The 26,492-nt window shown below is 52.9% G+C and overlaps 11 protein-coding genes across 11 annotated transcripts; 7 read left to right on the top strand and 4 right to left on the bottom strand.

Annotated features, from left to right (window-relative positions):
* Window positions 1-264: 264 nt before the first annotated feature.
* On the top strand, window positions 265-896 carry J4E93_003489 (uncharacterized protein; the record flags this gene model as incomplete). Its single annotated transcript, XM_049341425.1, has 2 exons — window positions 265-580; window positions 637-896. The coding sequence occupies 2 exons, from the start codon at window positions 265-267 to the stop codon at window positions 894-896; spliced, it is 576 nt and encodes a 191-aa protein (XP_049200930.1).
* Window positions 897-1,327: 431 nt separating this feature from the next.
* CYP3_1 (Peptidyl-prolyl cis-trans isomerase H) lies at window positions 1,328-2,056 on the top strand (the record flags this gene model as incomplete). Its single annotated transcript, XM_049341424.1, has 2 exons — window positions 1,328-1,794; window positions 1,849-2,056. 2 exons carry the CDS (start codon window positions 1,328-1,330, stop codon window positions 2,054-2,056), a joined length of 675 nt encoding a protein of 224 aa, XP_049200929.1.
* Window positions 2,057-2,274: 218 nt separating this feature from the next.
* J4E93_003487 (uncharacterized protein) lies at window positions 2,275-3,754 on the bottom strand (the record flags this gene model as incomplete). Its single annotated transcript, XM_049341423.1, has 2 exons — window positions 2,275-2,526; window positions 2,585-3,754. 2 exons carry the CDS (start codon window positions 3,752-3,754, stop codon window positions 2,275-2,277), a joined length of 1,422 nt encoding a protein of 473 aa, XP_049200928.1.
* A 389-nt stretch (window positions 3,755-4,143) lies between these two features.
* On the top strand, window positions 4,144-4,935 carry J4E93_003486 (uncharacterized protein; the record flags this gene model as incomplete). Its single annotated transcript, XM_049341422.1, has 3 exons — window positions 4,144-4,191; window positions 4,238-4,427; window positions 4,478-4,935. 3 exons carry the CDS (start codon window positions 4,144-4,146, stop codon window positions 4,933-4,935), a joined length of 696 nt encoding a protein of 231 aa, XP_049200927.1.
* A 735-nt stretch (window positions 4,936-5,670) lies between these two features.
* J4E93_003485 (uncharacterized protein) lies at window positions 5,671-6,691 on the top strand (the record flags this gene model as incomplete). Its single annotated transcript, XM_049341421.1, has 3 exons — window positions 5,671-6,060; window positions 6,129-6,432; window positions 6,480-6,691. The coding sequence occupies 3 exons, from the start codon at window positions 5,671-5,673 to the stop codon at window positions 6,689-6,691; spliced, it is 906 nt and encodes a 301-aa protein (XP_049200926.1).
* A 3,145-nt stretch (window positions 6,692-9,836) lies between these two features.
* Window positions 9,837-11,191, bottom strand: J4E93_003484 (uncharacterized protein; the record flags this gene model as incomplete). The annotated part of the gene is made up of 2 exons (XM_049341420.1): window positions 9,837-10,842; window positions 10,893-11,191. 2 exons carry the CDS (start codon window positions 11,189-11,191, stop codon window positions 9,837-9,839), a joined length of 1,305 nt encoding a protein of 434 aa, XP_049200925.1.
* Window positions 11,192-12,246: 1,055 nt separating this feature from the next.
* J4E93_003483 (uncharacterized protein) lies at window positions 12,247-13,947 on the top strand (the record flags this gene model as incomplete). The annotated part of the gene is made up of 3 exons (XM_049341419.1): window positions 12,247-12,387; window positions 12,452-13,187; window positions 13,241-13,947. The coding sequence occupies 3 exons, from the start codon at window positions 12,247-12,249 to the stop codon at window positions 13,945-13,947; spliced, it is 1,584 nt and encodes a 527-aa protein (XP_049200924.1).
* Window positions 13,948-14,114: 167 nt separating this feature from the next.
* Window positions 14,115-17,927, bottom strand: J4E93_003482 (uncharacterized protein; the record flags this gene model as incomplete). Its single annotated transcript, XM_049341418.1, has 2 exons — window positions 14,115-17,615; window positions 17,712-17,927. The coding sequence occupies 2 exons, from the start codon at window positions 17,925-17,927 to the stop codon at window positions 14,115-14,117; spliced, it is 3,717 nt and encodes a 1,238-aa protein (XP_049200923.1).
* Window positions 17,928-18,223: 296 nt separating this feature from the next.
* Window positions 18,224-18,756, top strand: J4E93_003481 (uncharacterized protein; the record flags this gene model as incomplete). Its single annotated transcript, XM_049341417.1, has 2 exons — window positions 18,224-18,394; window positions 18,445-18,756. The coding sequence occupies 2 exons, from the start codon at window positions 18,224-18,226 to the stop codon at window positions 18,754-18,756; spliced, it is 483 nt and encodes a 160-aa protein (XP_049200922.1).
* A 199-nt stretch (window positions 18,757-18,955) lies between these two features.
* FES1_2 (hsp70 nucleotide exchange factor fes1) lies at window positions 18,956-19,640 on the bottom strand (the record flags this gene model as incomplete). The annotated part of the gene is made up of 2 exons (XM_049341416.1): window positions 18,956-19,189; window positions 19,242-19,640. The coding sequence occupies 2 exons, from the start codon at window positions 19,638-19,640 to the stop codon at window positions 18,956-18,958; spliced, it is 633 nt and encodes a 210-aa protein (XP_049200921.1).
* A 1,022-nt stretch (window positions 19,641-20,662) lies between these two features.
* On the top strand, window positions 20,663-22,211 carry J4E93_003479 (actin; the record flags this gene model as incomplete). The annotated part of the gene is made up of 6 exons (XM_049341415.1): window positions 20,663-20,669; window positions 20,768-20,798; window positions 20,946-21,001; window positions 21,079-21,109; window positions 21,163-21,934; window positions 21,981-22,211. The coding sequence occupies 6 exons, from the start codon at window positions 20,663-20,665 to the stop codon at window positions 22,209-22,211; spliced, it is 1,128 nt and encodes a 375-aa protein (XP_049200920.1).
* Window positions 22,212-26,492: the final 4,281 nt, after the last annotated feature.

Below are 26,492 nucleotides of genomic sequence, written 5' to 3'. Positions count from 1 at the left end.
TTCGTGATCGACAGGCCCGCGCGGAATATACTTTCAGTAGCTGGGGTTGCTAACCTGCGAATTGCTTACTTTGACGCCAGATCGACATGTCACGGTGAGCCTCGGCTCCACCGTACACCATGGGGTTTGTGTATAATAGGAAGCTGGAGGATGTGGTATTTGCTTTTTTTTATCATCTCAGCATCATTCTGACTCGTGTTTTGCTCTTACCATCTCATACCCGCTTTAGACCATTGGTTCAATCGCAAGATATTCACCGACATCATGCACTTCTCACTTCCCCTCCTTCTCCTCCCCGCCATCGCTTTCTGTGCGCCTGTTGCGGAAATCTTGCCTACGGCGCAGGATGTGATTCAGTCGGTGTTCAACATCCACAGCGCTGTTCTCGAGCTCGATCAGAAAGTACAAGCCTTTCAGGGTGGCTCCTTCGAGACCGCCTTTGTCGAAGGCAAAGAAGTGCTCGCGGGCGTAGCGAAGATCCACGAAGTCAACCGCGAAGGGTTCCGACGAGCAACCCTGGCTCTGCCGCCATTCTCCATCAAGGATACTACCGATCTGATCAACACGGTCGTAGCGACTGGTGAGTTATCACGGTCCTTCCAGCACAGACAAAATGCTAACACTCGCTGCGAATAGTCAACGTCAGCATCCCGAACGCGACTAAACACCTCCAAGAGAAAGAGCCCGTGTTCAAGGCGAACGGCTTTTCAGCCATCGTTATCGCTAGTCTGGCGCTGTTGGAATTCGACCACGATACGTTCAGCGCGGCAGCAGCGAAGAACTTCAACTTCGCTACCCCGAAGCCGAAGTTGGACGAGGGCATCGCGGCGGCGGCGAACATCCACAAGGTTATCCAGGATACGATTGTGTTCTACACTGTAAACGTGGTCGCTTAAAGGGAAGGACTGTATCCGAATGTGGTTACAGCGGTGTAATGTCCGTTTATGATAGGTGCCACGCGTGCGCCTTCTATAGGAAGTCGCGTCCGTATCAATACAAACACGTGCCCCATGTATCCGCCTGCGTCTGCACCTGCACCTGCACCTGCACCTGCACATGCGGAGAAAAGTAAACATGCCACCGATGACGTATCAGAGTGATCGCCCGCCAACCTTGTTTCTCCTCCACGCTCCACAGTCTAGATGCCGCTAGCTCTCCCGTAGCGCTCCATGCCATCATCCATTGTCAGCCTCAGCCCCAACTTTTCGGGCTTTGTGATCTCCAGACTTCCCTGTTGCACATCACCCCTCTTGTTGTTCCTGCCAAAGTAACAACACCACCACAGTACACTCGCTACACAACAACCCCCGCAGCGAAATTCCTCACAATGGGCATCTGCGGCAGCAAAGAGAAAGGCGGCGAGTCAACCGAAATGGCACGACCCTCGCAATCCCAAAACGCAGCCTCAATCGCGCAAACCCAACAAAACATCCCCGTCGCCAACGAAGGCCCCACCGTAAAACCGCGCCGCTCCCCGGACAACCCCATCGTATACTTCGATATTGCAATCGGCGGCAAGCCAGCCGGCCGCGTGCAAATGGAATTGTTCCTCGACGTTGTACCCGCGACATCAGAGAACTTCCGCCAGTTCTGCACGGGCGAGGCGAAGCGCGGCGGCGGGTACAAGGGGAGTACGTTCCACCGCGTTATTCCCAACTTTATGATTCAGGGAGGCGATTTCATGAATGGGGATGGGACGGGGAGTGCGAGTATCTTTGGGGGCGACTCGTTTGATGATGAGAATTTTGAGTTGAGGCATACGCATCCTGGGCTGTTGAGTATGGCGAACTCTGGGTAGGTTACTTCTCATGTCGACTGTTTAGAGGGGGGTTGCTAATTGTGGAATAGGCCCAACACCAACGGATCGCAGTTCTTCATTCTGACTGCTGCGACACCGCATCTTGATCGCAAGCATGTCGTATTCGGGGAGGTGCTCGATGGTATGGATGTTATAAGGAAGATCGAGGCGACGAGGACTGGTCCGGGTGATAAGCCGTTGAGCGATGTCGTTATCGCTGGATCTGGGCAGCTGTCGGGCGCAAAGCCATTGGCTTGAGAGAAGATGAATGTGTGGAGGTAATAAAAGCAGGTCGATTCGCGGTACATAGGTCTCCAGGTCATGGAACCGTAATGATAATGTAATACATCTTTGCAAGGCAGTGCAACTTCAGTTCACCTAAACTCTACATTGCTTCAGGGTGTTATTATTCGTTCTTATACTAATATAGACTGCAGCGCACCTGTTCAGTTCTTTCCTTGTACACAACACTCCTGCTATTGTACCACTTCGCCCAACTCCGCCATCTGTATCCGCATAACTTCCTCCTCCCAGAACTCTGCCAGCTGCTCAGCTCCCCTCCTACCACCCCACTGTCGCCCGCCTTGGTCCATATCGCCTTCAACTCCGTCCATGAGACGCCGAAAGCAGCTCTTAAACTTGGGATCGTTGAAGTGGTGGTAGGGGTGGTCCGGATTGAGCCATGCTGAACAGATATAGCAGAAATGTGTTTGGCATTGCGCGCAGGTCTGCAGAGTAATTAAGTCAGTATATGTGTCATATGCATGTTATGAGATCAGTACTTACCATGTGGTTGCAGCCGTAACCTTTCTGGCAGGGCACAGAGCAGTACGGGCATGGTGTGGTGTTCTTCATGATGAAGTTGAGCGATGCTTGGTCGTCCTCGGTGAGCTCTGTGACATTGCGTGGCTCGCAGCGTACGAAGTCTCCGTGCCACGATGCTAGGCAGATGACACAGAAAGCGAGAGTACAATCTTCGCAGACTTGTAACCGCTCCATGCCTCGTACGCCCACTCCACGCTTTTCCGGCCCGGGTTCTTTCTCAGTCTCCTGTGGTTGAGCTGGGCCCTCGTCGTCTGCTTCAGAGTCCGAATCGTCCATTTGCGTTACGTCCGTAATCTTAGGGTACTTGTCTGATCGCATAGCGCCTTGACACCATTTGCGCGGACAATATACGATGTTCGGGTCGGATTCGATCTTCTTCTTCCGCTTGATCTTGGCGTATCGCTCAACCTGGTCGCGCGATATAGGGATTTGTAGCAGCTCCTTGGGTGACAGTAATCGGTCCTTCTTCTTCCCGCTACTACCGCACTCCGTAGACATGCATTTGATGTTGTTGACGTTCCCCTCTGTTATACAGCTGTCGTAGTAGTCTTGAAGGCAGTTGATGCAGAAGACATGGCTACAGCGGGCCATGCGATAGCACGCGGATCCCTTCTTCGGCTCGAGACAGACTCCACAATCGAATGTGTCTTTGTCAAACAGTTCCTTCTTCATCCGCCGACTATAGGCAACCAACTCCTCCTGCATGGACGAGGGTAGCGTGAGGTCTTCCAAGCCAAAGGCGTTCTCGGCCTGTTCTTGGAGAGAGCTGATGTACGAGAAGAGTATCGAACCCCCTCCATACTCCTCCCAGAGTGTCTTGGCTTCGGTTGTCAGTCGGGCCTGTAGATCCTCGCGGATCCATGAAGGCGAAGTCGACAGACGAATTACAGGCGGTAGATGTTCGGGATATTCGGCAGGCAGTATGATTTCGAGACGTAGGGGAGGTAGGTATGGGAGTCGCTCGACATCTTGCTGTGGCTCAAAGGTGATGGGTAGAGGCTTGGCGGGTGCGACGAGCAGTTCGAGAGTGGCCGAGTACGGATCGCTATCGTTGATGACCAACTCCGGATAGATGGACTGCAGCGTGCTGAGCTCTTCGGCGCGCTCATCTTCCAGGTTGAACTCGGTCATAGCGGCAGATGGTAGGAATGCCGCGTTTCTATCGGCGAGTGGGTTGTATATGGAAGTAGTGGCGGCGGAGAGAGGGCGGAGATAAGTCGAATGCGGTCGGACAGTGTGAAAAGGGCGTGGCGACTCTCTTTTATCGATAGCGCATAAAGGCGAAAGTCCCTTTGAAGAGGCCCATGGTGAGTCAGGCGCCGATTGCAATCACTGCGATTCCATCGAAGCTTTCCAGAGCCAGGCGGTTGCAGCAGATGCGAGAATGCATGTAGCACGATCCCGTCACCGAGGTATCTCGCATGCCAAGGCCGACAGGGTAACGCCGGGGATGCGCCGTCATGGACACGGCAGGTGCACCCTTCACTCTTGACACGCTTCACCTCCCACGTGAAGTTGCTATGGAGGCCCCTCCGCTTGCGTCGCTATCGCTGACGCATGTCCACTATGTTGGTCTCATCTACTGACAGCCAGAGCTGCTGCTAATCCGCCCAGAATCCCGCCGACCGCGTCTCCTACCTCTGCGCATGGCTTGCGCTGGTGCCCCAGGGACTATGCGTCGTCTATGCGACGCTGATATGGTCAAATCGCGAAATTGAGATATTCCTCATGTTCGCAGGCCAAATGGCGTGTGAAGCGCTCAACTGGGTTCTGAAGAGATACATCAAGGAAGAGCGGCCGCGGGGTAAGGTTGCCAAAGTATATCATGTGAATGTAGTACTGATAATTCTACAGAAATGCATGGAAAGGGCTACGGAATGCCCTCCTCGCATGCCCAGTTCGTCTCCTTCTTCTCCGTCACCCTAGGCCTGTTTCTCCTCTTTCGACACGTCCCACACCCGACCGAAACCCACACCCCCTTCTCTTTCGGCGGCCGCGTCCTCCTTTCGCTTCTAGCAATGGTTTGCGCAGGAGCTGTAGCAGCAAGCAGGATATACTTGAGCTACCATACACCAAAGCAAGTTGTCGTCGGATGTGCCGCCGGCGCCCTCTTCGCACTAGCTTGGTTCGGCTTCACAACCTTCCTGCGGAAGGCCGGTTGGATAAACTGGGCTCTCGAGACATGGGTTTTGAGGTCGTTGCGCGTGCGAGATCTCGTAGTACAAGAAGATCTCGTTGATTCTGGCTGGGCACGCTGGGAAGACCGAAGGAAACGGCAAATCTTCCAAGTCCAGGGTAAGAAAAGCAGGTGAGATCTAAAATCTCTGTATATATTACTACGGTACGAGGCTGTCATGCTCGTATCGGCTTGTCAATACTCAAATAGATGTGTAGCGCAACACAAAACAAGATTGGCGACTAGGCCGGCTTTCAAGCCTCTCGACATTCTTAGCTCCCGTGCGCCGTCGAGAACTCCAGAGCTTCTTTCCGCGGAGTCAATTTCGTTCGTTCAACATCTCAGCCTCCAGACAAGCATGTCCGTAGTACCAATCACAGATCATCGTCATGACATCTGTAACAGCCACCAACGTCAGGCTGTGGTGGCTTCAGCCGTGTGCAACGGCATGTTCTTGCCCTACAAGCACCTCAAATCCTATCATCCTCCGTGCTGCCTTAACAAAATACACATCTCCAGTCAGCTGTGGCTGCAGTTCGCCGTTCACAAGCGATGATCTCCATATTTAGTGGTTCAGACTATATGTGGACCCTTGACGCGCATCTTCCGTCACAATCGTAATCGTCATGCTTCCATCGCTATGCCGTTGGCTATGACAAACCCGTCGACCGGAAATATTGACCGCTATGGTATAACGGCGGCCGTTAATTACTTTTAGGTCGTCTTTTAGTTTGGGCTTCCCCAGCTTGGGCGTCCATCTAGTATCTGCTGTCCCTCATCACCGTGTTGCATACTCTGTTCTGCGAATACCTTTATCGATACACCCATTCACTTTCTCAAATAATCTCTAGTTCAACATCTTGAACCGACAATGCCTCGCATGAACACCTACCGCGAGCCTAAACCCCCACCACACCGTTCCCGAAGCCGCCAGAGCCGCCCGAGCCAAAGCGAAACCAGCAGTCCTCTTCCACGTAATGAATCGGATTACGACGTGCCCGCTCCCCAACCCAAGAAACACCTCAGCAGTTTAGAAGGGCACCTCGTCGCAGCGAGTGGAGAGTTTGTCGGCACATTCATGTTTCTCTACTTTGCTTTTGCCGGTCAGCTCATGATCATCAACCAAGCAAGTGACCGGTCAATTCTGAATGGGTTTGCGAGCAGTCAGCAGAATATCTTCATTGCTTTGGTGTATGGATTCAGTTTGCTGGTCAATGTCTGGGCGTTCTTTCGCATTAGCGGGGGGTTGTTCAATCCAGCGGTATGTACCCTCCTAGTATCCTCCAGGATACGCGTTAGATTGTCGAGCGATACTAACATCACCCCCAGGTTACCGTTGGCATGGTAGTTGCTGGTCAACTCCCCTTCATTCGATCCCTCTTTCTCGTTCCCGCCCAGCTACTCGCATGCATGTGCGCGGGTGGAGTCGTCCAGGCTATGTTTCCGGGAGACATTAGCGCTGTCAATACCTCGCTGTCGCAGGACACGTCTATCGCCCAGGGTGTTTTCATCGAAATGTTCATGACCGCCGAGCTCGTCTTCGTCGTGCTCATGTTGGCTGCGGAGAAGAGCAAATCAACATTTCTTGCACCCATAGGCATCGGACTGGCGCTATTTGTAGCCATGATGGGCGGTACGTTCTCCGTTTCGCTTTTGGTGTACTGAGCTGACAAGTACTAGGTGTATACTTCACTGGCGGATCGCTCAACCCCGCGCGCAGTTTCGGTCCAGCTGTTGCTTCAGCATCGTTCGTCGGATACCACTGGATCTACTGGGTTGGTCCTATGCTTGGTGCGCTCCTTGCTTCGGCGTACTACCGCTTCGTCAAGCACTTCAATTACGAGCAGGCGAACCCGGGACAGGACTCTTCGGGTGGTCACTTCTCAGCATAAGTGTCTAAAGAGCGGGCAGTTTCAGGGATTCTCGGCAAATTCGGACATACAGCGTGGAGTTATAGGAGTATTCCATCGATGTAGTATAGTCACAGAAGCGTTTGAGTATTTTGTTGCTTATGGAAGATCAGTCTGATCGTTGCCCTTTCGTACAACTAGGCAAAGACGTAAGATGGTTTCGGTGCTCACTTATGCAGTGTTGAACTGATCGAAAACGGGTTCACATCTCTGTTAAACTTTTACGTAGTTTACTGTGGTCATTTGTTATCCAACAGCTATAAAGACGGCAACGAGAGAGTGCACAATGTGCACGATATCCGGACACTATAATGACAGCAATGCGGGAGTGCAGGATATGTACGATGGCTCAACCCTGAGCACGATATCCAGAACACTAGACTCCATGTAAATGCAAGCACAAAGACGCAGTGTTGATGCAGACGCAAGGCAACGATATGCAGGGAATCAAACGAAAAGGGGCCAGTTGTTACGGAAAGAAACAAGAGCTGGATACGAACATGAATCAAACAGGGGACTCCTGTAAAGGCTGTCCGCGATCAGGGAAAAGGAATGAAACAGCATAAGCCGCGAAGGAAGTGCAAGGAGGGATGGCGGTAACAAGCCCACCCTGTATCGAAGCCTTCTGCACGAGCGCGACAACGCAGAGACATATCCCGGCGAACACCAACGTGATCAGTATATATCTAGTTGTTGTCAGTATACTCCTTACTAACTCATCAATTGATACCTACAGGCTGTCATGCTTCACTCGACGAGTCTGATAGCGAAGGTACATCATCATTGCGATGGACCAAACGCCAAAGATACTGTCCGACAACATCAGTACGATTCAATGGAGATAGAATGGTAGATACTTACGTCCAAGCGAAGCTAGGTCGGACCGCCGCGTCGTTACGCATGATGAACCATAGTACGCTTGTTACGCCCATCAATGAACCCAACATTTGACTTGCCATGGCCAACAAATACCCAGCAGCGACAAAAGTCGTCGTGCCTATGGTAGCCAAAGGTACTCGCATAGGGAAACGAGGAGGCGGGTTCGCGGCGAAAGCCCCGTAGGCGTTCTGTACCGGGTACGGTGCCAGTGCCATCTGATTGTCCATCGCTGCCACTGGAGCGACCAAGCTCGTGACAAAGAGGAAGATGGCTAAAGGAACAAGTATTGTTTTGATCAATGGTCGGAGTCTTTGGAAAAGCAAAGATGTTGAAGCCTCGCTAAATGGAGTACGAAGTGCGGTCGTTTCGCGCAATTGTTGTATCGCTGCAGCAGCGTCACCGCAAGGCGGATCCGGATAAGACTCCGTGCTAGAAGGAGCCATGGTCGTACGGTTCCGAGTGATGCTAGAGCCTTTGGATTGCATTGCGCCGAAGTCGTTGCTCAATTGCATTTCGATGCTGTTGTTATTAGTATCTAGGAAAGGCCAGCAAATATAGGCAGAGAAAGTAAAGGGCCAACTTACAGACGTCAATCTTGGAGAACGATACCGTCAATCAAGAAGCAACTGCAAGAAAAGTTTTGGGGGGGACAGGTCAAGAAAAGGCCGCGCACATGTTCATTGCGCAAACTAGCACCGGTCACAGAAGACAAGGCGAGAAGTATAGTGGCTGTGTTTTTGAGCTCAGCCCGTGTTTAAGACTCGGCATGCAGACAATGAGGCAGAATCGCGACTGCGTGGCCTTTTGCTGTTCGCTGGACACGGTGGAGGACGCAGAGCAAGCTTACACCGGCATATCGGAGTAGTGTCACGAGAACAAAAGATACACTGTGTGGTAGACTCCGCCACGTATCTGTGACGTCGCAGAAGGAATTTGGTATATGTACTACCGTGGTGCAGCCGCGATTCGCTGATGATGATGGTGAAGGACTCGACCAGCGCACACCGGTGGCTGGCTTGCGCCTCAGCCTGATGCATCAAACTCGTAACAGGGCAACAAAGCCCCGCCTTGTCTGTCAGCCTAGCTGGTTTCTGACGTTTACTCGCATAGGGATCTTATATACCTCCCGCATGCCTTTCCTGCCTTTTTGTTCTTGCAATACCATCAGACTGAATCTACCAATACCTCCAACCTATTTTACTGCTACAACAGTCGACCCGACTCACAACCTCGCGATGGCGGGGCACCCTGTGGTTCATAACTCTCCTACATCGGCAACCCACCTATACGGCCCTATCCTCACTATGAGACTACCACGATGGTCGTACTGCAAATGCGGAGACGCCACAACGCAATGCACCGCATGGCTCCACCAATTCCTACTACATGCCATACTTGTACTGAGCTTCATTGTCGATGCAATAGCAGCGTTTGATCTCGGTCAACACAAATGGCAATGTTTTTCACTGGAGGCAATAAGCCCCTCTAGCGCCAACCACACGACTGTGTCGACCATCGCATTCTTCACCGCATCTACCATCATCTATCGGACCAACGCCCACGATCAATGGCAAGATCATTTCCTCCTCGCAGGGATAACGTCTGGTGCCGCCTCCGGCCTTCTTCTCAAAGGAGGATTACAAGAAGCCATTCTCGAATTCATGCCATGGACCGTTGTGCTGTCTTTATTGTTCAGCACCATACATCACCGAACGGTTCAGTTCGCCCGTTGTAAAAGTCCCGTGTTAGAAGAGAAAGTCCCTTTGCTGCCTTGAAAGCGCTCGCACAGGAGCTCTGAAGGAACAGTGGCAGTGCTCAGAATCCGATGTTCACATCGTCGATCTCTTTCCTATGTCAACTCGCAGGTCAACCCATAACTGGGTTGTGTCGTTTTGGCGTTGGCGATCTTGCTTTGGCGTTATCAATTACTTTTTGTATACAAGTCTGCACAGTATAAGTACTGGAATGGATGTTAAAATTTGGGTATCATACCTTGCGCCTAGCGTCACTCAGTTATCAAGATGTCTCCCAATGCCCAGTGACTGAGTGTCGCGCTCTCCTTATTTGCTCAGTCTGACTCCAACGTAGACACATCCTTGTGACGATTGCTATAGCCAGTGTGTTCATGATCTCATTGCAATGATTCAGAAGTCGTCAGTGCAAGGCGGCCTAGTGACAGCGATATTGACCTGTAGTTCTTCCTCGGATTCGTTGCGCATATCGCTTCCCATACGCATATAGACAAGAGTCATGTTTCACTTGCCTCTCTCCGCAATTCATCATCGTTGGGCATCCGACAATTAGGCTGTCGACGGAGAGGAAGCTCAGTGTACTTCGTATCAGTGAAGTAGCTCAAGTCAAACTGCGGTTCCAGTCGCTGCTTCTCGGTAACCTCTGCAACCTTTTCCTCTGCATCTTTCGTCTTCGTGTGCGCGCTTCGAAAGAGACGATCCGCATCTTCGCGTGGTGAAGATGGCGGCACAGCTTTGCCAAGCCAGGATGTCCCACGGCCGCGCCAGCAGAGTACGGATCGGGCGTTGCCTTGTCCAACAACTTCGAACCCATCTTCGGTCGCATTATCTCCAGTGGCATCAGGCTGCTCCCGCCATATCTCAACGCCGTCGAATATGTCCAGGTTTCGTGCGCGCTGCGCTACGCGAAGCGCTTGCTCCATGTCTGCGACCTCGAATAGGACGACTTTGGCTTCTACGTCTCTGGCGATCTGGAGCAGCCGCGGATAGAAGCGATCGCCTGGCTCTTTATCTGTGTGCTTAATCTTTCGTGGAGGTACCAGCGCGAGCTTTGGCTCGAAACCACGTACCGAACGCGTTGTCGTGTGCCAAAAGGCAGCTGGCGAGATGTACGGTGGGTTGGAGATGAGAATGTCCCAAAAGGACGGTTGTCCCGCCCAATTGAGCGCAGCCGTCAGCGACAGGACGCCTTCGGTCTGGTCGTCAAAGGGATTGATCAAGACGTCCGCCTGTATGAAGTCCAATTTGCCAGTGTCTTGGAGTTGTCGCGTCTTGCGTAGTTTTTGGAGATTGTATCTCGCGAGATCAAGAGCCTTGTCGGAGATGTCGACACCGAGAAGACGCAGGTCTACTTTGTTCGAGGCGGAGGACAATTCGTGGTGGAAGAGGAGGGGTATGCAGCCGGTGCCGGTGCAGAGGTCGAGTACGCGTACTTCAGAGGGGAGTTCTTTCGCATGTCGTAGGAGACCGGCGAGGTGTGTAATTGAAGCGGCTGTGTCTGCTCTGTTCGCGTCGTTAGCCATGAGCCGGAGAGAAGCCATAGTTCTAAATACCTCGGGATTAAGACACCAGGCCTACAGCGTATCTCCAGGTCGCCAAAGTACTCTGTACCTAATAAATACTGCAATGGCTTCCCGGCGGCTCTATCTTTGACTAGTTGTTGCAGCAAAGAAGCCTTAGCTATCGTGTCACCTTTTGCGCGACGCGCTTTCGCGACTTTCTCGACATGTTCGCGGAGCCATCGCAGCTCGTTCTGGGCGGCCTGCAGTTCGCGACAGGGCCCAAGAAGAGCAGGCAGGTAGGGATCGATTGCGCGCGCCTTGCGGATGAGCGACGTTGGTATCCGTGGCATGTTGAAGGTGACGCGGTAGGGTGGAGTTGCGGTCGCCTCACTAGCGTCGGCTTCATGTCGTCTGGCCGCTGCAGCATTGCGGCGTTTTGTCCAAAACTTCGACAGGGCAATGACATATCCTGACGTTGCTTTCCACGAAATGGAAAATATAGGAATTCATCACGATACTTCAGTAGGTGCCTGTTGGTAGAAACCTAGCTAGTATATTAGCAGCACGTGCTCAGTAAACCTCACGACCGCCCCTGCCTCATTGCTTTTTCGGCAGCCTGCAAGTCTGCCCTCACACCAGACTCAAGCTTTTGGGTCTAACCATGAGGACGTCTACATCCAAAGCAATACTGAATTCTGCGCATGGCATCCAACATGCCGTATAGCTAAGCTTTAATTTCCCCGCGCGACGCCCGTTCGACCCACCATCCCCAACATCACGCCCGTACCCCATACTTTCCTAGTTCACATTCATCCAATTGCTCTGCGTAGCGCGCATTACTAAATCAAACGTATCCACCTGCGTAACGGTGCTGTGATACCGAGTCTCATCATCATGAACAGTCGTGGTCTCTTGGCCCAGCCACAGGCGGATGAATATTTCCAGCCCTGGGGCCTTCCAAAATACTCAGTGCTACGTACTGAACAATCCACCACTACAGTATACTCTTCAACGCTTTGAGTACATCCGAGAGCATGCACCCATATCACCAGTAATCTACCACAAGTTACATCCGCCATGCACATCACCAGGCACAGAAACAATCCAGTCCACACAACACCTTCCCCACATCCACCCAAGCGCAAAGTGCCAAGTCTTCTCCGCCATTGGTCCTACAAGAGCGGAGAGGCCATCTGACTTGTGGGGTCAAACAACCGCATGCGTCTCTGCATAGAGAACTTGGCAATAACGTTGACTCGGCAGATGGGTAAAGTCGCTGGATTGGCACTGCATCCGACCCAGTCTGGGCAAGATGATCTTCAAAGTATAAGGTAGGATTCCTAGCCTTTAACTTCAGATCTAGCTTCTCAAACGACTGCAATCCTTCCAGTGGGGTTCTTTTGACATGTCAGACAACAACGGATACACATGGCGCGACCATTCGCGCTTGTTCCTTGCATGCGGTGTTGTTATCTTGAGTCCGTTTCAGTATGGGTTTGATTTTGGTATGATTGGAGGACTGCAGGCTATGGTGGGGTTTTTGAAGGTACGGAACATTTGCGTCGCTCTTTCTCCTTCAAGGTTGATGGCGAACTGACTGTGCATACCAGATCTTTGGCTATCAAACCGACAAGTCACCCTTAGGATGGAACCTCACTACCGAGCGACAGCAGCTCATCTCCTCGCTCATGACGCTGGGCGCTTTCATCAGCTCCGCGACTGCTGGTTTACCATCCACCCGGTTCGGGCGGCGCATGTGTCTGGTCGCGGCATGTGTGACATGCTTCGTGGCCAACATCATGATGATGGCAACAGAGAATATCGGAGCGCTCTACGCCGGCCGCCTGATTATCGGTTTTGCGAACGGCTACTTCATGACCTTCTCGCAACTCTACCTGCAGGAGAGTAGTACGGCAGAGCTTCGTGGCATCTTCCTCACAGGCTTCAACTTTTTCGTTTCCTTCGGAACTTTGATTGGCACGATTGTCGATTGGGCCACTGCGAAACGACCAGACAAGTCTGCCTACCTCATCCCACTGGGACTCATCTACGTGTTTCCTCTCATCATCATCTGCACGATATGGTTCATACCCGAGAGTCCCCGCTGGCTCATCCTCCAAGGCCGTTTCGAAGAAGGCGTAAAAGCACTAGAATGGCTCCGTCCCGCCCGTCACGACTCCCGCGCCGAAGCCACCGCTATCCTCGCAGCCATCGAGAAGGAAAAAGAATCCAGCTCCGGCATAGGCTGGCTAGACATGTTCAGCAACCCCGTCGATCGACGCCGTACTTTCCTCGCCGTCTTCGCTGTCCTACTCCAAGCAGCTTCAGGATCCATGTTCATCATCGGTAAGCCCCCCACCACCTAGAACCCTCAAAACGTCCTCTTAACACCCCCCAAGCATACAAAGCCTACTTCCTCTCCATGGCCAAAGTAACCGACCCCTTCGCCATGTCCAACGTCCTCTCCGCCATAAGCATAATCGCCTTCATCGCAAACTCCTTCATAGTAGTCCGCTACGGCAACCGCCGCGTCCTCCTCATGACCGGCCTCCTCGTCTGCGGCATCCTCCAACTCATCATCGCAACCGTATACCACCAAGCCCCCAACGCAAAGTCGACAGGAAAAGTCACCGTCGGTCTCACTGCTATCTACATGTTCTCTTACAACGGCATGATATCCACATACGCCTGGCTCTCCGGCGGCGAACTCCCCACGCAGAGACTACGCAGCCATACATTTGGCCTTGCGGCCAGTGCGGGGTTTGTAGGCGCGTGGCTGACGACGTTTACGGCGCCGTATTTTATTAATCCGCAGAGTATGAATTGGGGACCGCGGTACGGGTTTATCTGGGCGCCGAGCTGTGCGGTTGCGGCGACGTGGGTGTTCTTCTTTTTGCCGGAGGTTAAGAATAGGACGTTGGAGGAGATTGATGAGATGTTTGAGGCTGGGCTGTCGGCGAGGCAGTTTGGGAGTTACAAGTGTGTGGGGGCGGCGAGGGGGGATGATGAGGGGAAGGTGGGGAGGAGTAGTGTGGAGAAGGAGAAGGAGGTTACGGTGCTGGCGAGTGAGAAGGTGGCGGCTGAGACGAGTGTGTCGAGGGATTAGGAGGTATGGGGAGTGGAATGGTCACTGTGACCCGGGATGTGATAGAGATCTAGGTGGGTAACGGCTTGTGGGGTATCTCATAATATATTGCTATGTTCCCTCGCGGTTCGCTCTATAGGCATAAACATCTTTCTTGCTCAAGGTGTATGCAACGCCTCAAACGACTCTCAACCAAGTATTCGCTCGATAACATATCTTCCGCCAGGCTCTTTCCTTTGTACCACCTTTCTAACTCCAAGACCCCATCCTTGACTACCCTTCTCACCCATGAGGCTCATCTCGACCTCGCACTCCCGCTTATCTTTAGAGAGGTCTACGATCTTGCCCTTTGGCTTACTCGCTTGTAGTAATGGTGTATTGAGCGCAATGTTGATAATCTGCGGCCTCGTAACGGGAGTGAGAGGATGCATGCGCGTCTTCGGCGTTCGGCTTCCAGTGATTGTAGATGATGCGGCCCGCTGGAGGTGCGAGTAGATGATGTATCCCGGCATCTTTGCTGGCGGTGTGCGTGCGAGTATAGAAGAAGGGTGTAGGAAGACGTATTTCGAGTGTGGGTCGTCCGAACGCTCTGATTGTGACGAGAACAGAGTAACGTATGGCACATCGATCGCGGTCTTGGGCTTTCTCGGGAGCTCGGGAGGCACAGGTGCAAGGTCGGCGCGCATGGCAATCTGATCGATGAAGCCTGCAGCACAGATTTGGGTAAGCAGATTGATGTTTCGCTCCGAAGGTGCTGGGAGCTTTGCATTGTATGCTCCGATAGCGGTGGGTCGATGTGCCCGGACAATGTTGGTGAGCTGGTGGCGGAGCTGACTGGCCTCGTTCATGGACTTGGGATTGAGGAACATGTCTTCGCAAAACCGGTGCGAGTCAGGCTCGTACGCGTAGGCACAGATGGCGTTGCTGAGCTTGATGCAATCACTCTGCTTCGCGTTGATGCTCATTTTGGCCTGTGCGGCATTGTAGGCTTTGCGCAGCCGGGAGCGCTCTTCAGCTTCGATGTTGTCCTGCTCGGTGCGGATGGCGTCCGGGTCTTTGATGGGCTCACGTAGTCCGAGATTGTTCTCTGGGACGATGAGTTCCGGTACAGATAGAGCAGCCACCAATGCGATGGTTTCAGCTGCGAGATTTTGTGCGACACCCATCGCAACCATGCGGGCGAATCGCGGATTGAGAGGATATAACGAAAGTTCGTGGCCGAGTTTTGTGACCTTCCCATCCAGAGACAGTGCCCCAAGGTATGAAAGCAAATTCTCGGCCTTCTGCAGACTTTCCCTATCCGGTGATGTAGGGAAGGGGAAGTTGACGACTGGAGCGCCCATACTTTTCAACTGCAGCACCACGCCCTCCAACGGTGTTCGTGAGATCTCCGGAGCTGCATACTCTTCGAAGTCCCGCTCGAAAACGGCCGACGAGTACAGGCGATAACAGTGACCAGGTCCAGTACGACCCGCACGACCGGATCGCTGATTGGCGCTAGCTTTACTGATCCAGCTGACTTCGAAGCTCTGGACTCCAGTAATGAGATCGTATTTCTTCTCCTTGGCTCTTCCGCAGTCGAAAACGTAGCGGATACCGGGTATTGTCAAACTGGTTTCAGCGACGTTCGTCGCAAGGACAATAAGACGAGAACCATCAGGAGGTGGGTCAAACACCCGCAGCTGCTGATTTGTGGGCAGTTGTGAGTAAAGAGGCAGAACATGTACGTTCATGACAGTGTCCTCGGCCTTTTCGTCCTCGATCTCGAATTCTTTGTCGTCTTCGTCATCCAGTCCCATGATCACGGAGCCTTCTGAATCAGAACCATCGTCGTCTAGGTAGTTCTGATCTTCAGCCTCTCCGCCCAGCTCGATATCCTCGGCCTCTAGTGGCGTCTCCGCTGGAGAAACCACGACTTTGCCGTGCTTCACTTCGCGTCCTTGCGTGGAGGGGAAGGCTTCCTTCAGCCGCTTCGCCAGCTGTGAGATCTCGCTCTGTCCAGTGAGGAAGACAAGCATACCACCCTTGGGCAGCTTTCGATGTCCTCTGCACACCTTACGATACATCTCTTCGACATAGTCTCGCTGGGTGCGGCGTGCGAAGTGGTTTACAACGGTGTATTGTCGACCTTCTGCCTTGATCAGTGGCGGAGGCTCACTCCTGAACAAGCGTTTGTTCTCTGTGAAGTCGGATATCCGCAAAGTAGCAGACATGATGATCAGTTTGAGAGGCTTGTTCTTCGGGTCTTCTTTGACCATCTGAGCACGAAGATCCACTATCCTGCTAAGCATGCCAATAAGAATGTCTGTGTTCACACTGCGCTCGTGAGCCTCATCGATGACAATGGCAGAGTACTTTGTCAAGACAAAGTCTTGGGTAATCTCTCGTAACAGCACACCGTCAGTCATGAATTTGATGGCAGTTTTTGGACTCGTTGTCGTGTCAAATCGGATTTGATATGCCACTTTCGTACTTTGGTCGCCGAGTTCATCGCCGACACGTTTCGCCATACTGACAGCGGCTACACGTCGCGGTTGCGTGACGCCAATCATGCCTGGCGTAGGCCCGTCTGGCGCTCCGTATCCAGATTCTAGGAGAAACTGAGGCACCTGCGTGGTCTTACCACTACCAGTGGCACCCCAAACTACTACCACATCGTTATTGTGTATGGCCTCCATGATCTTCTGCTCTTCCGCTACGATAGGAAGCTGCAGTCTTGACTCTTGTATCTCTGGTGACCGTTCGACGTTCACGCTGAAGGCTTTCCGTGTCGCATCGGTCGCCGTTTTCGTCTCAAGTTCTGGGGGCAAAGGATCTTGCTCGGGAGCTCGAGGTTTGAAGTTCGCCGGAATCGGTGCGTAGGAGAGTTGGTTTGTCGGGGTGAAACCCACTTGCTCGTTTCTCTGCTGCGTTGCCCAAGCCTTGAAAGCCGACGTTCTTTCCTTCTTCGCAATCTTGTTCTCTTCGTCAGGACTGGTATCGCTATCCTCGTCGCTGTCATCTTCGGAGTCTCCAGACTCTCCAGACCCGTCTGAGGCTTCGGATCCGGAAGTTGATGCCTCCTCCGAATTCGAACCAGCGTCGTCGGAGTCGGCAACAGATGCTTCAGACTCATCCCCACTGTCCTCATCGTTGTTCTCGCTGCCCGAGCTGAAGCCCTCCCATGCGACCTCTTCTTCAACCACGACAGGTTTATTGGTCTGACCTTTCCGGCGCTTTCGCACTTGTATAACGGGTTTGCCCGACTCGTCCACCTCTAGAGGCCTCTTCAGTCCGCTTCCAAAGAGTCCACCAGTCTGCCGTGGCGCCGCGACGGGTTGCGAGGTTGGCTGCGAGGCTTCGATTTCGGGCTCGGAGGGTGACGGGGATGGCGCTCGTTCTCGTGAGGAGCCGTTGGTTTGCGCTGCTTGCGAGGAAATCTGTCGTGCGTTTGGTTTCGAAGTGGGCATCGGCGCTTCTTCTTCGTCTGAACTTTCGTCTCCGACCTCGCGCTTCTCAAGTATCAGGCCTTCGTTCTTTTCCACATCTATGCCGGCTCTACTCTCAGCCAGTGCGCGCCTCATTGCCTCCCTCTTGGTGTCCGCTCCTCGACCGAGCTTCTTCGAGCTTTGGAACAAGCTAGTGTCGACTTTCTGGGTCGCAAGCTTCTTGAGCAGTTCGAGATTCTCTTCTTTCTTGAGTTTTGTATCCTGCAGATGTTAGCCTTGAAGTTCTTCGCGGTGCAATCCTAGCGCAAATTGACGAAGAAAGGCGTCGGCAGTCTTGTATGCCGTATCTCCACGTACAATGTATTTGTCGAGGCGCTTCTTCTTCTTGCCGCTCATCTTGCCCTGGGACTCTCGGGTGAGCTCATCCTTGAGCGCCGCCTTCTTCTGGGCGCGCTCCTGCTCATCCTGGGGCAAGATCTCGGTCGCATTGGTGTCGGCGGCGGCTTCGTGCGTCTGCGTCTTCTGACGGGCCAGAACCTTGTGTTTTCGCTGTCGCGGCACGAACTTGGGCATTTTGGTGGTTGCGGCGTCGAGGACTGCTCGCAGCGCCCGAAAGTTTTTGGTGGGGATCTGACGCTAGTGGGAACTCCGCAGCACTTCCGCCGGGTGCGAGTCGAGTGGGCTGTTGATCTGGATTCAACACCACGCACCGCCAGACACGAACGCGAAAGTCGCATCAGCACTCTACTGCGCGCCTAACTACTTTCACTATACCAAGATACCGAATCAACTCGCTCGCCTTTCGTCGCATTGCTCGTCGCATATCAGCCACTCCTCAGCAATAGCGATCGCATCGCACGGACAACACCATGGCAGCACCCACAAATTCAGACGGCTACGTCGTGACGCCCGCCCCATATCCAGCGCGTACCAGTACGGCAACTTCGGCGATCAAGAGTATAGAAACTACAGCAACGGCGGTCAACTTTGCGGACAAGATTCTCATCACCGTGACACAGAACGGACGGTTAGCGCACTGGGTGTGTGAATATGTTTGTTTGTATGTAGTATCTTCTGCTAACACCATTAGGTACATGTACCCCTTGATATTTCCGCGACAGATGGCTCAATGACCTCGAATGCCTACCTCGAACGCGACGAAGAAGACCCCAACTCAGACCTCCTTCCTATGCACCATCTCACGGCTACAACTATACTTGGCGGTACCATGGCAGAGCTCGACACTCTGGGCTCAACACTCGCGACACAGATTGCCAGTGTCATCAAGCAACGCGACGACAGGGAAACCAGGATGGTCGTACTAGGTATGGGGCTGGACAAAAGCATGATTGGAAGAGAAGCATTCAGCGAGCTGGTTGGACTTGTGCTGGGAGTCATATGAGATCGAATTCGTATTGCGTTAATCTATGCAATGCTCGACGTTATAACCGTGGGAGTTTGTGCCCGAACGTTACTCCATCGAATCCTGGGTATGTCATCCATCCGTCCTCTAAGGTCAACTTTTGTCCCTCTATGCGCCGTCCCATACTAATCAGTCAAGTACCGTAACGCCGACCCAATGCAATCCATAACCGGTTCCTTTATACGCTCTCACGGAGCTTGTTGATCAGAACATCGACCGACTCCATGTCGTTGGCATCCAGCTTTTGTTCCGGCTTGAACTCGGCGGGCACATGCTCTACAGCGGCATCGAGCGCAGCCTGGAAGTTACGGACGGAGGACGACAGGGCGAAGACTGCCTTCTTGCGGACCTTCTTCTCGGTGTCTGAGGTGGCCATACGGACGAGAGTGGGGATAGCGCCGACTACGAGGAGCTGGGAACTGTTAGTATCGTACATGAGTGTGCGCAAAACCGAGGGTGCTTACCCGTTCCTGTGTCCGGATGTTGTTCTGGACAGCAGTACCGCAACACCATGCAGCGTAATACCGGAGTTCAGACTCTTTGTTCTCTAACTGTTCGACAAGGGGCACCCATAGTCCCAGACTCTCGATGTTGTTTGCGTTGTCGAGGTTCTCGATGAGTTGCTCGAAGTTGTCGAAGGCGGTCGTCCGGTGCTCCAGCTCGGCCTCTTCGTTTTGAATGACCTGCATGCTCTCCTGCATCAATTGCGCATCCGAAGGTCCTGACATTCCCGTCATGAGCTGTTGCAGCGCCGTGGCGTCGATTTGAGGCGGCGGTTGGTTGGCGGCAGCGGCATCAGTGCGCGAGGCCTCGGAGTTCTGGATACCCCATTTGAGGAGATTGTTTAGTCCTGGGTCGTTCATGGTGTTGAATAGGTGTGTGATGTTTGGTGTGTTGTGTGGAGGGTGTGTGTAATCGCGGGGTGTAAAGCCATTGAATAATTTTGGCGGGCCTTATGACGCCGACGCTCGCGAGGGGACCAGCAGCTTCGCGGACCTTCCATGGGAGATCGTGCCCAACACAGCTGTCAACACCATCAACCACATGGCGGGAAACGAACAAACACGACAAACATGGCGCGGTGCAAAAGCTGGTCGATGTCGGCTCTCAATGACATAATCACGACATGTTGGCATCGAGGATAGCATTCTTGCTGCGAATGCTCGTTTGGCTAGGTGCACTGCTGCTGCCCCTCCGCACACGTGACCTTCGTATTCGGAATGGGCGGGGATGGCGAGTTGGCGGTGAGCGAAGCCGCGGATGGCTGGGGGACTGACTTGTGCTCGACGCTGACTTGTGCATTCACAGCGCACCGGCGAGAACACGTAGGTGCTAGTGGAGTGTCGATGATTGCTATACGCCAAGGATCAAACACCGCTGCCTGGCGGTCTGGTAGAGTTGACGTGCGCCGACAGCAGCTTCCTCGATGCTGTGGCGGGGAGCTTGCGTACTCTCCCAGTACGTACCACCGGGATAGATAGAGTCCATTCTAGGCTGCACAATTTGGGCAGCACGTATAAGATGCCCAACACCGTTATCGTCGTGAAGCCAGATCGCCAACGCTGAAATTATACACAATCCCCTTTAGGAGCCGCCCGTTCGTGCAAAGCCTCCTTCGCGCCTGCGCTCCTGCCACCCCGCTAAATCTGGGCAAGGCCGACCCGCTTATTTAGCACACCCAGTTCTTGCCTCTGCGCACAAGAACCTCAACCTCAACACCGCCGCCGAACTTGTAAGCTCCCCGAACACCTCCGTACCCTTTTTACTTTTTCACCGCTAGCTGCATCTCTGAGCCTTCCCACTGACGCTCAATTGCTCCAGCGCTCTTACATCGACACCCATCTACAACTCCACGTCTACTCTAATCTCACCCTAATCAATCAACATGGAGGGTAAGCAGCTCCACCCCGACCGCCCCGTGTCCTGACCATCGCCGTCCACCATGCCCTCTATCTCAATGAGCTCTGCTAACCTCGATTGCCCACTACAGAGGAAGTCGCAGCCCTCGTCATCGACAATGGGTGAGTTGGCACCCCCCGAAGCCCAACACCGCCATCCCTGCCGTGGAGGGGCTGTCCGCGCCTGAGCCTTATCTGAGCCGCGACGACATCCTCCACGGCAGCGCGCCATGTCGGGAGATGAAATGAGCTTGAGCTGACAATCCCCAGTTCGGGTATGTGCAAGGCCGGTTTCGCCGGTGACGATGCGCCCCGAGCAGTCTTCCGTAAGTACCTCCAGATCCGCCTCCCAGCTGCGGCGGGATCGAACGCCATCTCGAGAGCACTTCTGACAGCTTTGCAGCTTCCATCGTTGGCCGACCGCGTCACCATGGGTACGATGAACCCCCCGTAGTCCCCACGCTCCCCGCCGTCTAACAACAAACAGTATCATGATTGGTATGGGCCAGAAGGACTCCTACGTCGGTGATGAGGCACAGTCGAAGCGTGGTATCCTGACCCTGCGATACCCCATTGAGCACGGTGTCGTTACCAACTGGGACGACATGGAGAAGATCTGGCATCACACTTTCTACAACGAGCTGCGTGTTGCCCCCGAGGAGCACCCCGTCCTGCTTACCGAGGCTCCCATCAACCCCAAGTCCAACCGTGAGAAGATGACACAGATTGTCTTCGAGACCTTCAACGCTCCCGCCTTCTACGTCTCCATCCAGGCCGTCCTGTCTCTGTACGCCTCCGGACGTACCACCGGTATCGTGCTCGACTCCGGTGACGGTGTCACTCACGTTGTCCCCATTTACGAGGGTTTCGCTCTTCCCCACGCCATCTCCCGTGTCGACATGGCTGGTCGTGATCTGACTGACTACCTCATGAAGATCTTGGCTGAGCGCGGTTACACCTTCTCCACCACTGCCGAGCGCGAAATCGTCCGTGACATCAAGGAGAAGCTCTGCTACGTCGCTCTCGACTTCGAGCAGGAGATCCAGACTGCCAGCCAGTCCTCCAGCTTGGAGAAGTCCTACGAGCTTCCCGACGGTCAAGTCATCACCATTGGCAACGAGCGTTTCCGTGCTCCTGAGGCTCTCTTCCAGCCTTCCGTCTTGGGTCTTGAGAGCGGTGGTATCCACGTCACCACTTTCAACTCCATCATGAAGTGCGATGTCGACGTCAGGAAAGACCTGTACGGCAACATTGTCATGGTACGTTGAACGCTATAATCTCGCAAACACAGCTAACAGCAGCCAGTCTGGTGGAACCACCATGTACCCCGGTATCTCCGACCGTATGCAGAAGGAAATCACCGCGCTCGCCCCATCCTCGATGAAGGTCAAGATCATCGCTCCCCCGGAGCGCAAGTACTCCGTCTGGATCGGTGGTTCCATTCTCGCCTCGCTCTCCACCTTCCAGCAGATGTGGATCTCAAAGCAGGAGTACGACGAGAGCGGTCCCTCCATCGTCCACCGCAAGTGCTTCTAAGGTACTGGAAGTCATGTGTCTACGCGATCCATCGACTGACGGTTTTCTTCCTAGCGTGTTCTTGCGTACGGTTCTCGAGATCATGACAAGCCTAGTAGCGGGGGCATCCTTGTATTGGTGCCTTGTTATCCCGGGGTTTTACACATGTCGATTGTCCACAAAATAGCACAGCGGGCCAATGGTTGGGTGTTTGAGTTATGGAGGAGCTTGAGCTCACATGGGGGTGTAGGATCTTAAGATTGTAGCTTAGAGCCTATGGACACTTTCATATCCCTTACGATCTTTGGCTGTCTCTGTGTGATGAGTGATGATGTGATAACGCAATCTGCAGCTGCAAGCTTATGTGTATCTCAAAACCTCGACCGGGCACGTATTCACCTGAACGTATGACAGTCAAACACGCGCGACGCGTCACAAACGTGCCTGCCTTTCGATCAAAGTAACGACGTGTAGAACTGGGACGAGTGGTTGGACATCCCTGCTAGCGCGGAAGTGAGTCCTCCGCGGGAAGGCACGAAGCGACGCGTTCCTCTGCAAAATGCTTACTTGCAACCTTCCATCTCACGCATGAATCAGCATGATATGACTCAAATTCTTATCTAGGTCCTCCTCATCATACCTAGCTGTTGCATCGTTCATTCTACTATTTATTGTTGGTACCGCGACGCTGGTCGCACTGGGGCAATTTCCTCCGAACTCACACCGGTCACGCGACTTGCGCATCTACAGTCGCCCGAGCGGCCTCTATCCAGTCAACATGTCTACATCATCTAGCAAACCCGCTGATGAGAACACACCTCTCCTAACCCAAGTAGACCCAACACCGATAACAGAGGATCAATCGATCGACCCTTCATCTCAGCAAGATGAAATCGAAGAAGAAGACCAGGATAAGCCACTGCCCAAAGCTCAGATCTTTCTCCTGTGCTTTACGGTATGCGTGGCGCCGATTTCTTTCTTCTCCATCTTCCCTTATATCAATTTTATGATTGAGAGGGTGGGGAATGTGGATAAGGAGGATGTTGGGTTTTACTCGGGCTTGATTGAGAGCTTGTTTAGTGCGACGCAGATGTGTGTTATGATTCTTTGGGGGAAGGTGAGTAACTTCCAGAGAGTTGGTTACGGGACAGCCGTGTATCAACTCTTTTTATCACGCTACGGAGAAAAGAGCAATGCTGACATGGCAACTAGGCATCCGACAGATACGGGAGAAAACCGGTGCTCGTCATATCCTTGTTGGGATTGACTGTCGCTACGACTCTCTTTGGAATGAGCCAGACCCTGTGGCAGATGGCACTGTTCAGATGTCTGGGTGGTGTCTTTGCTGGAACGGTTGTCACCGTCCGAGCCATGATCTCTGAGAATAGCACCAAGCACACTCAAGCACGAGCTTTCAGCTTCTTTGCTTTCGCCAGCAACATGGGTATCTTCCTCGGTCCCCTCATCGGTACGTATCTTGCAACTGTCATAAGTCGACTGTGAGCTAAGTACAAATCTACAGGTGGCGCACTCGAACGCCCAGCAGACAAGTTCACATCGACATTCGGCAAAGTGCAATTCTGGCATGACTATCCTTATGCGCTTCCTAACATCGTCGTCTCGGCTATCGCCATATCTGCAGCAATCACGACGATGCTTTTCGTCAAAGAAACTCTGCACGTCAAAGGCGACGGCAAGAAGACCGCAAAGTCTACCATGTCTACCTGGGAGCTGATCAACCGTCCCGGCGTCATGCGAGTGCTCGTCGTGTACAACTACGTGATGCTCATGGCATTCACATTCACAGCCGTCTTTCCCGTCGCCCAGTACACACCCGTCAAACTGGGTGGCCTCGGCTTCACTGCAGAGCTTATCGCTGCATGCACAGCGCTGAACGGAGTTTCTCAGGCAGCCTGGCTACTCATTGTATTCCCTGCGCTACACAAACGCGTAGGTACTGGCTATGTGCTCTATCTATGCGCATCGGTCTGGCCACTTCTGTTCATCATCGGTCCGGTATACAATTTCCTACTCCAGCATGGGCATACTACCATCTTCTGGGCTACTGGGCCACCTCTTCTAGTCCTTGCAAGCGGAGTGTCGATGGCCTTTAGTAAGTCTCCAGAGACACCTGTATCTTGCTTCGCTAACGTACATGACAGCCAGCGTCCAGCTCGCGCTCAACGATATATCTCCGTCACACGAAACCCTCGGGACGCTCAACGCTGTCGCACTTGCGGCGCAGAGTGGCATTCGATCCGTAGCACCGGCTCTTGCGACTAGTATATATGCTATTGGCGTCAAGTATCATATTCTGGGTGGTCAGCTCTTCTGGCTTTGCCAGCTCGTTCTGTCATTCGGCTTGTTTGGGCTGTTGAAGCTGCTTCCTGCGAAGGCCAGGGGAGACGTGAAACCGAAGCTGTTCAACGGCAGTGCTTGATGTATGGTTCTGTATAAATGGAAACACTACTCGTAGGCATGTGATGACGCCAACTGATATCGAAATAAAGCAGGGGACTCATCCAAGAATATACTGTTAATTGAGGGGGTGTTTCTAGGGCCGGTGGTAACGTCGCTTGAGTGTACGAAAGCACATTGCCCATAGTGAAGCATCACAGAAAGACTTGAGAAGAGAAGAACATCGTAGGCTTGCAAAGAGGTAGGTACAAGCCTTACTCTAGACAACAGACGGAGGAACTTCGCAAGCGCTGTAAGGATCGCATATTCAGCTCAAGTCAATATCTCACTTGGGGCTAACTACAGTAAGGTTTGCACCTGCCTTTTCTGGAGCCTGCGGGAGCCTTCAACCTCCGATAGGCGAAGATAGTCTGCTGGAGATCTTCATATGGTCTAATATGCGCATATACTCTGACTGTGTCATCTAGATCACAGCCGATGGTTTGGGGGCTCAGTTTAGCTTATGGGGGCGCAGCTGCCAAGCCTGCGTAGGCTGACACTACCTGGGTGTGGCTCATCCCCAACCTCAGCACTCGCTTCCTGCTCTACGAACTCTTCACCACCTTCTCTCAATCATGAAACTCATCGATGTCACAACGCAGAAGCTAGAGGACTTTACAGGTCGTCCAACCCCCAAATACGCTATCCTGTCTCACACATGGGGTGAGGAGGAGATCACCTTCAGTGAGATGAAGTCTCAGCAGCCTGATAAGAACAAGGCTGGTTGGAAAAAGATTGCACGATCCTGCAACCAAGCTCGGATCGACGGATATCGCTACGTTTGGTGCGATACCTGCTGCATCGACAAAAGCAACAGCGCTGAGTTGTCGGAGTCCATTAACTCTATGTTTCGCTGGTACCAGGAAGCCGAAATATGCTACGCTTTCCTCGAAGATATTCAAGAAGTCGACGAAATTGCAAAATCCCGGTGGTTCAGGCGAGGCTGGACTCTTCAAGAACTCATTGCGCCCAAAAGCTTCGTGTTCTTTAATAGCACATGGCAAGACATTGGTACCCGAGAGAAATTGGCAGACGAGATCGCGGAAACGACTAAGATCCATAAGTCTTTTCTAAGCGGTTCTGTCAGCAAAATTCATGAAGCGAGCTTTGCCAAACGAGTCGCTTGGGCAGCGAATCGCAAGACGACAAGGGTTGAAGATATCGCATATTGCCTCATGGGTCTCCTCGATGTCAACATGCCACTGCTTTACGGTGAAGGAGGTATCAAAGCTTTCAGAAGATTACAAGAAGAATACCTCAAAGTCCATCCGGATCAGTCGTTTCTCGCGTGGCTTCTTCCTCCAGGGAATGGAGGGCCAAGGGCTTCAGATGGCGACCTTTTCGCCAGTCATCCCAAGGACTTCAGAGGCTGCAATGGGATATCACTGGCAAGTGACGACGCTGTTCCCTTCACTCTGAACAACAAAGGGCTCCAAATCCGCCTACCACTATTCCAGAACAAGATTGTCGATGTCAGACGAAGCCCAAAGTATTTCGCCATTCTCGCTTGTCATACGGACGCGCAACCTGAGTATCGTATCCGCATTCCCCTGCATGCTGTGGAAAGGTCTGCCAAAACCTTTGCTTTCTTGCCAAGTCACGAGCACCATCCCGTCTCGGCAGACGAATTTGAGGATGCACGTTTGACGGAATGCTTTATACTCAGAACACCACCCCCTTTGACACCCCGCTTACTGTCAGTCAACGACCTACCCAAATTGATCTCGTGGAAACCAAAGATCGTCTATCTCAATCCATCGACCTGGACTTGGGATTGTCTGAGCAAGCCTGGAGATCTGGATCCGAGTATACTGCGCCCCGAACTAAGCTCACGATTTCCGCCGA

The sequence above is a fragment of the Alternaria ventricosa genome (assembly GCF_023758065.1).
Source record: "Alternaria ventricosa strain BMP 2768 chromosome Unknown scaffold_5, whole genome shotgun sequence".
NCBI lineage: Eukaryota > Fungi > Ascomycota > Dothideomycetes > Pleosporales > Pleosporaceae > Alternaria > Alternaria ventricosa.
Note: the sequence above shows the minus strand (reverse complement) of the source record. Positions and strands in the feature narration are given on the sequence as shown.